Here is a 14,396-nt window from a genome sequence, read left to right as displayed (position 1 = left end):
TGTCTGTTTAGGAGAGCTACAGTCCTACACAGTACGGTCTACTATGGTTATGATCAGTGATGTAGTGATGGAAAAAATGTGGCGAGTAAACTCTGATTGCAGGTCGCGGTGGAAAAAGTAACGTTCCCTATACTTTCAAAGCATTTTTCTGCAAAAGGTGGGTGAACTGTTAGGCAAAAAAGGTGAGTAAACTGCTTTTACCCTCCACTACCCAATGTTTCCCATGCTCTGTCCTGCCCCCCGTGAACATTTAGTTTTTTGCCATTGCACTACACAGCTGGTTCAAATAACCAACTCATCATCAAGCTTTGATTATTTGAATCAACTAGTGTTGTGCTAGGGTAAAAACCAAAACGTGCACCAGGACCAAGTTTGGGTCACCCTGCACTTCACCACTTCCAATGATGTATATAAACCCTGGATTGCTGATGGATGTATTGGCCATATTGGCACTCCCTAGAAGAAGCAGTTCTCAATTAAATCTTTCAAGGACAAAATGTTTAAAATATTTGTATATAATGATGATGCTCATGTCTCCGCCCCTAACAATGTGCCATCTCAATGGCTGAAAGGCAGGCGACAAGTTTAGGTCCAAAATGAGCCCATGGAAACGCATTGGATTTATTTGACCGATTTTGGCGAAAGGAAAACCTCTCGCTTCACTTCTTCCTCTGATGTGTTGAAGTATTTTGTTGTTGTAGTGTGAACAGTAACGTTCGTATTTTCTAAGAATTAAACTTTAAGGAAAATGTTTTTTTAGGTTTGTTTTTATGTTGAGTGCTCATAATATAATTTAGAAGTATGCATTATGATGTCTGTAATAAAAAAATGTTTAGACATGAATAAATTAATTTCTATACTTTCCTAAATGTTTTACAATTGTCGGGGAGAGGCAAGGTAGAGGAACAGTGGCGTCAAAACAGCACCCCCTGTCAGTCATAATATACATAAATCATTGGTTATGACAGTACCAAAGAGGGTGGCAAATCCTCTAATAGCAAAGTGTCTTTGTACCAGGAGTGGGTACATGGAATATAATAAAGGTTAGGATTCTTCCAAATGGACAATTCCCCAATGAGAAGATTTTACCAGAGGCTGCAAGAAAAGTCTACAGAAATAGCTTTGTTATTGATGCCTTTTTGACAACATAAGTGTTTCTTCATTGAAGTTTCTCATCTACAGGCTATTTCTTATTCATTCATTGAAGTGGATTCACAAAAAACTTTTTTCAGGAATGCAATACTTTATTTCTGTGCTGTACACAAAGAGCAAATAAACATCAATTATGGAATGGTCAAACTTGAGAAAATGTTTTCAGATACTGCAAGCATATTAGGGCTTTGGGAAATCTGACTTTACATTTGAATGTTCTGATACAGTGAAAGGGAATAACACTTCAGTTTTTAACAGGGTGTTGTGTAAAGTTGGAATGTATGAGGTGGAAAAAAACATTCTAAGTCCGTGTGTCTGACATTAACCAGGTGCATGACATTCATAACACTTGGAACAATACACAATCTTCAAAACATTTTACATACACATTCAGGGGGTGGAATGGAACAACACAGTCATTGCAATTACCACTAAAACTTACTTTCTGTACAAAATGTTTTAAATTGCATATCACACTTGCTGCATTACTGAGAGCTAAACATACAGGATATGGGCACTTCTTCCATTTGGCATTAGGGTATCAACATGGACGAGGACAACAAATAACTTAACAAGGACAAATACAAAATGGGTGCCTGAAACTATGTACATGAAAGTAATGAATTGATGTGAGTCAAGTGCTTTCGAATCAAAATGGACGCATAAAAAAAAATAGATAAGGAGAGCATTTTTGAAGGCTGAACCTATTATGATGTAGGCTAATTACCTTTTGAAACAGAGTGCAGTCTATTCACACAGATTACATCGACTGTTAAGCCATTTAATGTTTTTTTAGACCAACTATTAGACAGTGTCAGCTACAGTATCAGAATACTACACCTGAGTAGTATCAATAGTTTTTGTGACAACAGAAAAAAAGGGCAGAAAAATTGAGGATGGGAGGTAAGAGATGACAGATTTGTAATATCAGTTTCAATATTGTTGTTATCGTTTCTAACAGTTCTACAAAGACCTACAGTGCAGAGTAGCAAGAATAACACAGATGTATAACTACATTGTTAATTTTCAGGACTCATTGAAAGTGAACTTAACATCCAAGAATGCTTTGAGCCATCATAAGTAGTATCATAGAGTTTAATGTGAAGTGTCCCTTTTTGTATTTTACAGCACGTGCACGCACACACACACGCACACAATATTTTGCATTGAGCAACAATACCTAGTCTGTTATTATTGTGGAAGAGAAGCAAAGTGTGAAACCACCGGACTAGAGGAGATAAGATACTATATCATACATTGAGCAGTATGTGAATTCCTTATTGTTAATATATGTAAATATCAAGTGGTGGTGTGTAGATTGAAAAAGCACTCCCACAAATACAAAGAACTATCTCCTAAGCAGAATGTAACCATTGGGTGATGTCACAAAATGTGTCATCTGATACCAAACTTTGATTGCTTCCTGTAGATGGCTGCAATCTTTGACAAACGTTTTGCAGATGTTTGGGAATGTTTCACAAATGTTTGTGGGAAGGTTTTCGGACAGCGTTGCATGCACTTGTTATAGATACCATGCTTAAAAAATACCCTGATATATTTAAGGTTCTATGTATGAAATTGAACAGGTGAGGTGGGTAGAGATACCTGTAGATAACTTATTTTTACTGAGAACATTTTACTAAAAGCTACTTTAGCCGGAGATTATTTGCAGTGATCGTTGATGCCAAATAATAATCGGGGGATGCCAAGAAAGTGAAACAATCTAATTCATTGAGACATATTTTTGGAGCTAGTCTGTGATTAAAGTCCAGGCACTTTATTTGAGATTTTTACTTCCTTTCAATCTCACTTCCATACACATTGGTGACCGTCAAACTAATATTAGCAACAACTTCCGTACATTAATTTCATTGCATGATAAACATTAATTTCCAGTTTTACATCAAGTGTCATAATAATAAATAATGAAAGGAAGAATTGGTCCAACCTAACCATGATACCCAGTTATCATTTTTCATCATCCCAACAATCCCTTTAAACAAAAAGGAATGTATTGTATATCAGCTCTGGGGTGAAGTTTCCCCTAAGTTCAGATCTAGGATCAGCTTCCACTCTACCCATCCTAACCTTAACTATTGATGGGGAAAATGCAGAACTGAGCCAAGATCAGCATCTAGGGACAACTTCACCCTACTACTTCTGTATATCACATTAGGGGCAGGGGCAGAAACTAGTCGAATAAATCTCCATCCTCCAATCCATAGAGATCTCAATCATAGTCCCTCCTACCTACATCACATGACCGATTCTCCTTCTTCCTCTTCCCCATGGCCGACAGTAGAAAATACGTTTCTGGGAAAATGCAGGGTTTCTCTTATGAAGTCCAGGGGGTCGGTGGAGGACAAGCTTAAAGGTCAGAGGTCACGAACGAGGCTACAGAGGCACACGTCAGGGTGAACAGTTAGAGAGTGGTTCTGTATGGAACAGTGATGGATGGCGGGATTGAATTAGTGGGTGAAGTGGATGAGTGCAACTCCACCCATTACTCCGTACTGAGGATGGTGTGTGTGTGCAAGTCTTCGTGTGTGTGAATCTGTGAATGTGAGTGTGTACGCATAAGTGTGTGTTTGTGTGTACACTAAGTGTGCGAGGGCTACTGCAGGTAACGGTAGACTTTGAAGCAGTGGTTCCCAGAGTCAGCCACCACCACATGGCCATCGGAGGTGAGGGCCAGGCCCTGGGGACCGTAGAGAGGGTCTGCCGATGTGTTGATGTAGGAGAGGAACGAACCACTGCCATCAAACACCTGAGAGAGGGAGAGAGAGAAAGAGGGGGGAGAGAGAAAGAGGGGGGAGAGAGAGAGAGGGGGAGGAGAGAGAGGGGGGAGAGAGATAGAGAGATAAAAGCAGAGAGAGAGATACATTTGAAATACCACTAATCTAACTGACTACTCTAGATGCAAATATAATACTTCTAACAAAAAGATTTGATAATAAAATTATATTTTAAAGAGCATTCTAGAGGACAAGAAAAATGTTTTCATTTAAAGTTTAGTTAACACCAAAACAAGGTCTCCCACTTCCCTGACCTTGGTCTCACTTCCATACTCTTGGCCTCACCTGTATTCGGCTATTGCCCCAGTCTGCCACGATGATGTTGCCGTTGACGTCCACTGCCACCCCCGTAGGGGCGTTGAACTGGCCATTCCCCTCCCCATTGGAACCAAACTTCAGAAGAAACTCCCCCTCAGGGTTGAACACCTGCAGAAAGGTACACATCCTTTTTTCAGAAGGGTACACAATCCCTTTTTATATAAAGAAAAAGGTACATATCATCATCATTTGGTTCAGTGGATGCCATGTTGCTGTGCGATCGCCTAGGCAGAGAGCCCCTGGACATTTTGTAAATATTTTATAATTTCTACATGTTTTTTGTTGGAATCTTATATTTTTTGGAGGGGGGGGTTGAATAGCCAAATGTTTATAAATTAAATCTGGATTAGGTCTATTTGTTTCCTGCCCATGAATTCATTGCAAATCAGCTGTCTCATGATAGCTAGCTAGCGATGCCACCATACTAGCTAGCTAACGTTAGTGTAGATTTGAATACCCCCATCCTATTTTTCATTGTTATTTCTACGGTCTCATGACCCAATGAGGAGGACTAATTCATGGCGAGCTGACAGTGACGACGTCATCGCTCGGGAGGTTTCCTCCGAAGTTATGAGCGGCCCGTCATCATAATATCCTGAGTGAATGGAGACTGGAGAGCTCAAAAATAAACTTCTCTTTCTACGCTACAAGACCAGAGTCAACCGCTACGGAGAAATCGCAGTCAAGCGGAGGGCGGGGGGGACAAGGCGCCAGTGAGATGCCTTCATTGGAGAGTGAACTGTGCGATCTGCCTGCCAGTCTCCGGAGGACCTGCTCATCTCCCCCCATTGACCTCATTTCTCTGCTCAAGCCATGCGATTCCATCTTGACTGTCGCTCCATCTGTTGGAGGCTTGAAACACTCAAAACGTTCAACACTGCCTGAAAATCATAGTCCAGATCTACTATATCCTATAGCGGTTTTATTTTATTCTTGTTTGTAGCGATGTGTCGTTTGAATGTCATGTTGAACAATGCTGAACACAATGTTGAATTGACCTTAACCAACTTTAGATCTCCAAGACAATGGGTCGTACAAATGGCTCGACACCCAGGGGTGATACCACGTGACCTAGCAGGACTATAAAAGTTCTGCTCCTCTATCTCTTACTCTCTTTACTCTGAACCTCCAGCGGGCCGACCATAAGTCCTGGACCTTTGCCTTTCATGGCCAGAACTGGTAACTGATAACTTAGGGGGAAAGTATATATTTAGGGAATAATACCTATAATCCAGTAAATACATTGGGAAGGAAGTGCCCGCGCACTAAACAGGCTCAGAAGAAAACATACGACTTAAAAGAGCTAGTGTAGCTAGAACGGTACACTTTAGCTAACCGTCTTCAAGGAAAGAAGGATACGACAATTAGAGCACAGCCTCTGCAACTCAAGCAAGGAGCCAACAGAGAAGAGCAACAAGCATAAGGACACCAACTCAGGACCAAAGGAGCAACCTGATGGAGGAACCCCAATTCAACAGGGAAAGGACACACAGCCATCTTCATCCTTTGTTCTCCTCTATGCGGCCTGAACCATCAAGAAGCCACAACAGACTTTGATCACAGAGTAGAACATCATTTAATGCTCAGGATCTCGAGGTCTTCCAATCTATTTCCTACTTTTTCATGATCATTCTCATTATGTTTGTAAATATTTTGATTACTGTTATTAAATGTTGATTGTTCAAAGCAATTGTGTTTGTCTTGTTATTCTGTTAAAGAACTCCAGTTGATTCTCAAAAGAATTCATACATTTACATTTACATTTAAGTCATTTAGCAGACGCTCTTATCCAGAGCGACTTACAAGTTGGTGCATTCACCTTATGATATCCAGTGGAACAACCACTTCACAATAGTGCATCTAACTCTTTTAAGGGGGGGGGGGGGGGGGGGGGGGGGGGGGATTACTTTATCCTATCCTAGGTAAGAAGGATTACTTTATCCTATCCTAGGTAAACCAATAATTACTATTGTTAAAATGTTAGTCTTATAGAGTTATTGCTAAAATAACCATATAAGCCTCATTAGTCTTCTTAGAATACAATTGTTGTCCAATACTGGACTGGTGCTCCGTTAATAATATCATAGTAATAAGTATACACACTATTTTACCGTTTTTTCAAGTGCTTTACCTGATGAGGACAGAGGGCGCTGTTGTCACTTTGGGGGAAAAACGTGCCCAATTTAAACGGCCTCGTACTCAATTCTTGCTCGTACAATATGCATATTATTATTACTATTGGATAGAAAACACTCTCTAGTTTCTAAAACCGTTTGAATTATATCTGTGAGTGAAACAGAACTCATTTGGCACAAACTTCCTGACCAGGAAGTGGAAAATCTGAAATCGATGCTCTCTTCTGGGTCCTGCCTATAAATGGGCATGATACCTATTAGTATACATGCACGTCATACACCTTCCCCTGGATGTCAAGATGCAGTGAGAGAAGAAATGGAGTGTTTATCTTGGTCTGAGATGGAATACGTCCTCTTGGAATGACGTGTCACCCATTTCATGTTTTCAGGAAGGCGCGAAGTTGGACCTGGATTTGCCTTCTGAATAGCTGTCGTTATAGGCGACTACTATCTCCGGCTTTGATTTTATTTGATACATGTGACAATATCATCGTAAAGTATGTTTTTTCAATATAGTTTTATTAGATTTTTGAAATTTATTCGGGACGTTAGGCGTGTTGCGTTGTGTGCCTTTGTTCAGAAAGGAGAGCTTCGCGCCACTTGGCCAGTGTGCTTGCTAATTCAAGAGGGAAAAACGATGTTCTAAATCCAAACAACGACTGTTCTGGACAAAGGACCCCTTGTCCAACATTCTGATGGAAGATCACCAAAAGTAGGACCCATTTTGTGATGCTATTTCATATATCTGTCGAACTGTGTACTAGTAGTTTTGCGCCCAGGTTTTGGCCACTCTCTCGCTATAACATAAGCCTTATGTCGTAATGAAGATATTTTTAGAATTCTAACACTGCGATTGCATTAAGAACTAGTGTATCTATCATTTCCTATACAACATGTATTTTTTTGTAATGTTTATGAATAGCTATTTGGTCAGAATAGGTGAGAGTCTAATAGAAATATCCGCACATTCTGGGAAAAAGAAGCTACGTTAGCATAATGGATAACCACTGATTTCAGCTCTAAATATGCACATTTTCGAACAAAACATAAGTGTATGTATAACCTGATGTTATAGGACTGTCATCTGAGGAAGGTTTATGAAGGTTAGTGAAAATTAATATATTTTGCTGGTTTATTCGCTAACGCTAACGTGCCTATTGCTATCGCTAACGTGCCTTGATGAATGAATGCGGTAGTGTGGTAGGCTATTGTAGTAAGCTAATATAATGCTATATTGTGTTTTCGCTGTAAAACACTTAAAAAATCTGAAATATTGGCTGGATTCACAAGAAGCTTGTCTTTCATTTGCTGTACACGATGCATTTTTCAGAAATGTTTTATGATGAGTATTTAGGTATTCCACGTTGGTCTCTATAATTACTCTGGCTGCTTCGGTGCTATTTTTGACGGTAGCTGTGATGGTAGCTGCAATGTAAAACTGATTTATACCTCAAATATGCAAATTTTTCGAACAAAACATAGATTTATTGTGTAACATGTTATAAGACTGTCATCTGATGAAGTTGTTTCTTGGTTAGTTTGGTTGGTTCTTGGTTAGTTAGGTTGGCTTTGTGCATGCTACCTGTGCTGTGAAAAATGTCTGTCCTTTTTTGTATTTGGTGGTGAGCTAACATAAATATACGTGCTGTTTTCGCTGTAAAACATTTTAAAAATCTGACATGTTGGCTGGATTCACAAGATGTGTACCTTTCATTTGCTGTATTGGACTTGTTAATGTGTGAAAGTTAAATATTTCTAAAAAATATATTTTGAATTTCACGCTCTGCCTTTTCAGTGGAATGTGGGAGGAGTTCCGCTGGCGGAACGCTGGAGCAGTAAAGGTTAAGATCATTTTTGTCATGAAAAGCGCTATAGAAGCTGAATAAATCATGTATTATTATATCCCTTTTTCAGAAAGGTGCACATCCTTTTTATGGGAAAATATTAAAAACAATTCACAAGGGTACAAATAATTTGTAATTGGTGAGGTGGTCTTACCTTCACAGAATGATTATGGAAGTCCGTAACAATTATCTCATTGTTATGGTTGACTGCTGCAAAGTGAGGACCTGGATCAAACAGAGAAATAGGAGCAGGGTTAAATGCATGTACTATGGCAATGTAAACAACGAAACAGAGGAAAGTGGAGATGGCTTGCGGTGATGGCAGAGGCTTGAGGATTGTAATAGCCTACTCTGGACTACCGATGAGTAGTGATGAGCTGCCGGGGCATCACCCAAGTGGGTGCTACTTGTTTGTATGGAAGAATGGCTACAAAATTCAAGCGGCTACGCTACATACGGCTGCGGACGTCGGGGACGCCGAGGTGCGCTGCTAAACAGCCTCCCACCGCTCAAGCCATTGTTTGATACCACCAAGACAAACTGCTTCAGCTCCTATCCTGACATACTGTTTTTGTTTCCTTGTTTAATACATTTTATGTGCCGTGTACATACGTCAGCTGCCATGTACCACGGCCTACATGTAAATGTAATACAACTACTAAAGACACCGCTGACAAAGTTGAACATGTCTCGATTTAAAACAATGTATCATTTGATATGATATGTTTATGAAAGACATGCCAAAACATATGTAGAAACTGATTCCACTGTATGCATTTTATTATGTTAAACTGTAACCAAATATCATAATAAACTATGTAATCATTAACACATTTTTAAATTAAACAAATGTATTTAACTGAAATGGAAAGCTATAGGGAAGAGTGTGGTAAGTTGACCCACCCTTGTTTCTAGGAAACCATACAGAAAATTAATAATTTGACCAAATATTTAAGAAGATTCATCATTTCATGGAGTCTGTGACGGAGGAAACCATATGGAAAAAAGTGGTAAGGTCCCATTTTTTATTTTATTTATTTTTTGACAAAAAAAGCTATCGTAATTGTGTTGAATTTTGTGTTTGGGAAATAAAGAGAAATGGTTTTAAAAAGGTAATTGTAATATGTGACCAGTTTCAGGAAACTAGGCACATGTCGCGGGTCACTACTTCACAGGAGATCCATTTGAATGTAATCCTTTTTTTGTGAACTTTCATGTGCTTGAATAACAAACTTGTATGCCATCTGAATAAAATGTTTATATTACGAGCGCCATATAGCACGCTTCTATCTATTTGAGCTGCTTAGTATGTGTAGGTAATCCTGTCTAACGTAGCTTTTCTTAGCCTAACCAGCTCTGCTAGGGCGAGTAATGTTCAGGGAGCTGTTCTCTCATTTTTGTCTGGAAGTAGCAATCAAGTTAGCCAATGCTCAAATCAACCCTTAAATAGATGGGTCATGCTAAAGCTTAAGAGGGTGTGAACGATGGTGAACGGGTGTAGACAAAGAAGAGCTCTCCAGTTGGTACCAAAACATTCAAAGGCCATTTTCTCAAAAGTGAGGTTACACGTTTATCAACTTTTAAAGCAGAATGACTTTCCCATTGTTCCTCAAATGCAGTGTATGAAATACCATTTCGTAGCTCTGTGTCTCTGCTTTTATCCAATGTAAAAAACACCATTTCAAATTTTGCTACATGAGACTGAATCAAGGTCAGTCGGTCTCATATTTCAATCAGTACATATTTCAATCAGCGGCTTAACTTACCCTGTCCCGCAGCACAACAAGTTATGCCAAGAGACCACTTTCTTTATTTTTTTTCAAAACTGTAATGTTTACATTAATTCTGATTATTTCCAGGGATACACAACATCCTGAAATATATGTAGATATTTTTGTTAGAAAGAAAACTGTATTTCCCTTGACGGAGTGATGATGAATATAAAAAATGTCTCAACTTACCCCACTCTCCCCTACTGGAGAGTCCTGCTGTACAAATGGTTGTTTTTGACAGGTCATTTTCTAATTATGTGTACGCTTAGGCCGACTGTGTTTTTAAAATTTTTGACAGTTTTCACATTTTATTCATTAGCTTATTTACATTTACTATGTAAATCATGAACTCTAACTGACTATGATGCAATAAAGAAAGTATTGGATAGATTATATTTGATAGTCCCAGTCGGTATTAGAATGTCACGGTTGTTTGCCGCCTGTGGGGAAAACAACCTGTGGTTACCTAGGTTACCCCATTGACTCACAGCAAAAACTTGACCTTTTTCAAATGCTATTTTCTTGTTGTCTGCTTGTTTTAGTCAATTACAAAACTACATGTAATAAAAGTATGTCTAAAGATTACTTTTCAACACTGCCTGCTCCTGAGCGTTCTGTCTACATAGAAAAGCGTAATATTGTAGGGCTTCAGTCATGATGGTGCTAGCAGCCACGTGAGTGCTAGCTAGCTACCGACCAGAACATTAAGCTAGCCAAGAACAACAACAAACGGACTGTACAGCTACAAGTAGAGAGTGGTGTTACAAACGGACTATACTAAATATGTCATACCTGTGATTAAATGTTTTCCACACACAACTATGTGTAGTCTACTTGGACACCAGGTCCCCACATTTCCCACTTGCCCATGCCGAATGCCCTGAAGCCACAGGGCTCTTCTCGCAGGCTCCATTTCCCCATGTGGGAGCATTGCAAACCTTAGGTTGGGATTTTTTTTACCCCTTTTTCGCCCCAATTTCGTGATATCTAAATTGGTAGTTACAGTCTTGTCCCATCGCCGCAACTCCCATACGGACTCAGGAGAGGCGAAGGTCAAGGGCCATGCGTCCTCTAAAACGAGACTCTGCCAAGCCGCATTGCTTCTTGACACACTGCTCGCTCAACCCGGAAAACACCAATGTGTCAGAAACGCCATACAACTGTACAACTGGCGACCGAAGTCAGACTGCAGGTGCCCAGCCCGCCACAAGGAGTCGCTAGAGCACAATGGGACAAGGACATCCCGGCCGGCCAAACCCTCCCCTAACCCAGACAACGCTGGGCCAATTGTGCGCCGCCTCATGGGTCTCCCAGTCGCGACCGGCTGTGACACAGCCTGGGGTTGAACTCGGGTCTGTAGTGACGCCTCTAGCACTGTGATGCAGTGCCTTAGACTCCTGCGCAACTCGGGTACATTGAACAACATCGCAGCTTTTCAGCATGTTTTGTTATTTCAGTATAACAAAAGAAATCTACGAAGTTGGCTCTTTTACAATGGGGGTCAATTGGAAAGACTTTTCCCCAATTTGTGGGCGTGGTCGAGGGGAATTTCTTATGACGCGAATATCGACTTGAAGTATCAAACATGACTTGTGTTATGAAATAACAAACGAGGGGGTTCCGGGGGTTCCAAAACCTGAGATTCTTTCATTTTCCGGTCATTGTTATCTTGAGCAACCATCAACAGCCAAAACAAACTTTTCAATATCTTTTTTCCCCCCAACTTTACATCAGCAGCAGCAGGATTTGCCAGCAAACCAAAGTGGACAACACAAGAATGTATGCTTCGTTATACATGGCTCCCAATGGGCCCAGAAACCCCAGGGCCTCCCCTTTACATTGGTGATCTTCATCCTTAGGTGACTGACGCGGTTTTGTATTACAAGGGACCAAATCACCCGTCGTTCACTGAGAAGCACTTATGTCAACTTTCTTAGCCCAGCTGATACTGAGCGTGCCCTGGACACGAGTGACTTTGAAAGCATTCATGTTAAACTTATGCGGATCATGTGGTCTCAGCGTGACCCATCCTTGAGAAAGAGCAGGGTATGAAATACTTTAGTTAAGAACCTGGACAAGACCATCAGCCTTCGGAGACATTGTTTCCAGCAAGCTGGTTTGTGACGAGAATGGGCAGTCTAAAGGCTATGCCTTCGTCCAAGGAGACTTCTGAAAGAGCCATAACAAAATAATACAGAATGCTGCTAGTGTAGCACAGTGTAGCGCTTACTCCTCAGCCTAAAGTGGCTCCACTTGCACCACGGAATAGCTAGCTTTTCACATGGCACAGACTGGTAAGATGCTTCAGGAGAGCTGTCACGTGCGCTAGCAAGGCAGAGGTCCTGGGTTCGAGCCTCTGTGTGAGCCGAATCAGGAGGAAGTGGTACTCGCTAAGCAAGCAGTGTAATATCCTTTACAGTGGTGCCTAGTGACTCAAATCTACAGTTGCGCTCAGGTCAATGCTGGGGTCGCTGTTGAGTAAGTTTGAGGGGTGAATGTGGGCACGGACTGGGGCACGGACTGGTAAGACGCTTTAGGAGGGTGGTCATGTGTGCTAGCAAGGCAAAGGTCCTTTGTGGCCACCAAGCCACTATATGTGGCCCCAGCACAAGGTGTCGAGTTCCTCACAAACCAAAACAAGGTGATCATCCAGGTGATCATCTCCTACCAGCCTGCTGCTCCAGCTGGGTACTTCATGGCTGCCACTCAGATAAATCCAAATTATTGGATTTCATGTGGACAATATTTAGAAATGTAAACTTTAGTCATGTGAATTAAGAATACAAAGTGATTATATAGGTCTATTACTCCAGAAAAAGGAAAAAAACAAAGCAACGTCAACAAAGCATTTCTTTTCAAAGTGAAAACACGATGGACTCTGGTAAGGTTAACCTCTTGAGCCTATGGGGGGTGCTATTTCGACTTTGGAAAAATGTGTTCCCAAATTAAACTGCCTCGTACTCAATTCTTGCTCGTACAATATGCATATTATTATTACTATTGGATAGAAAACACTCTCTAGTTTCTAAAACCGTTTGAATTATTTCTCTGAGTGAAACAGAACTCATTCTGCAGCACTTTTCCTGTCAGGGAGTGAGATTTCAGAAATCGAGGTCCCTGTTCTGAGGTCAGTTTATAAGTCCCCATGTAAGCCATCGGGCTACATGCACTGCATACGTCTTCCTCTAGATGTCAGTAAGCGGGGAGAATTTGAATGGAGTGGATTGCGCAATCTGGGACCTTATATAAGACCCTGGAGCGGAAGTACCGTCCTTTTCAACGTTGCGCCTGGCGCAGTAGGGACATCAGAGTGGCCTCCTGCCAAGCTTTCGTTTTGCCAGTTCTATATCTCCGGTCATGTTTTTATTCGTTATAGTTGTTAAAGACATCATAAGGTAGTTAATTTAAACCGACTTATAGCAATTTATATCAGTTTATTGCGATTTTCTGGCATTTCTTTGTGACGCGCTTTCAAGAGTTGGACACCTTTCCGGCACATGCCGAACGTTAGCGGCTATTTCGACAGGACAAGAGGACAGCTTTCAACCAAAAGACGATTGTTCTGGACAAAGGACACCTTTCCCAAGATTCTGATGGGAGGTCATCAAAAAGTAAGAACTATTTATGCTGATAAATCGTTGTTCTGTTGAAAAATGTTAAATGCATAAGCCGCCATTAATTTCAGTGTAGCCTTGCTTTAGCGCACGATGTATTGCGCAATAACGTTAATTTTAAAAATGTTACAAAGCGATTGCATTAAGAACTAATTTGTCTTTCATTTGCTGTCCACCCTGTATTTTTTAGTCAAGTTTATGATTATTTATTGATTAGAATAGGTGACTCTCCAAGATGGCGCCCGACATTTTCTGGGCAGCTTGGCAACTTTTCTCATTGTATAACCACGATTTGTGCCGCTAAATATGCACATTTTCGAACAAACTCTATATGCGTTGTGTAATATGATGTTACAGGACTGTCATCTGAAGAATTCTGAGAAGGTTAGTGAAAAAATTAATATATTTTGGTGGTGAATACGTTATCGCTATGTTTGGCTGGAATCAATGCTGTTGTGTGGTTTGCTACTGTGCTAAGCTAATATAACGCTATATTGTGTTTTCGCTGTAAAACACTTAGAAAATCTGAAATATTGTCTGGATTCACAAGATCTGTGTCTTTCAATTGCTGTACGCTGTGTATTTTTAAGAAATGTTTTATGATGAGTAATTAGGTAATACACGTTGCTCTCTGTAGTTATTCTAGTCGAGTTGTGATGGTGGCTGCAATGGTAAACTATGATTTATACCTGAAATATGCACATTTTTCTAACAAAACATATGCTATACAATAAATATGTTATCAGACTGTCATCTGATGAATTTG

The 14,396-nt window shown here is 40.4% G+C and overlaps 1 protein-coding gene across 2 annotated transcripts in view; it reads right to left on the bottom strand.

Moving 5' to 3' along the window:
- Positions 1-1,229: 1,229 nt before the first annotated feature.
- Positions 1,230-14,396, bottom strand: part of trim2a (tripartite motif containing 2a) — a 50,792-nt gene continuing 37,625 nt past the window's right edge. For both annotated transcript variants that reach the window (XM_038999887.1, XM_038999888.1), the window contains exons 10-12: positions 8,399-8,469; positions 4,233-4,373; positions 1,230-3,919 (exon numbers count right to left, since the gene is read on the bottom strand). In XM_038999887.1, the coding sequence (XP_038855815.1) occupies positions 3,767-3,919; positions 4,233-4,373; positions 8,399-8,469 (365 nt within the window). In that variant the 3' untranslated portion in view covers positions 1,230-3,766. The remainder of the gene's footprint in view (positions 3,920-4,232; positions 4,374-8,398; positions 8,470-14,396) is intronic.

Source organism: Salvelinus namaycush, chromosome 8, assembly GCF_016432855.1.
Source record: "Salvelinus namaycush isolate Seneca chromosome 8, SaNama_1.0, whole genome shotgun sequence".
Lineage (NCBI taxonomy): Eukaryota > Metazoa > Chordata > Actinopteri > Salmoniformes > Salmonidae > Salvelinus > Salvelinus namaycush.
The sequence above is the reverse complement of the archived record's forward strand: the minus strand, read 5'-3'. Positions and strand labels throughout refer to the sequence as shown.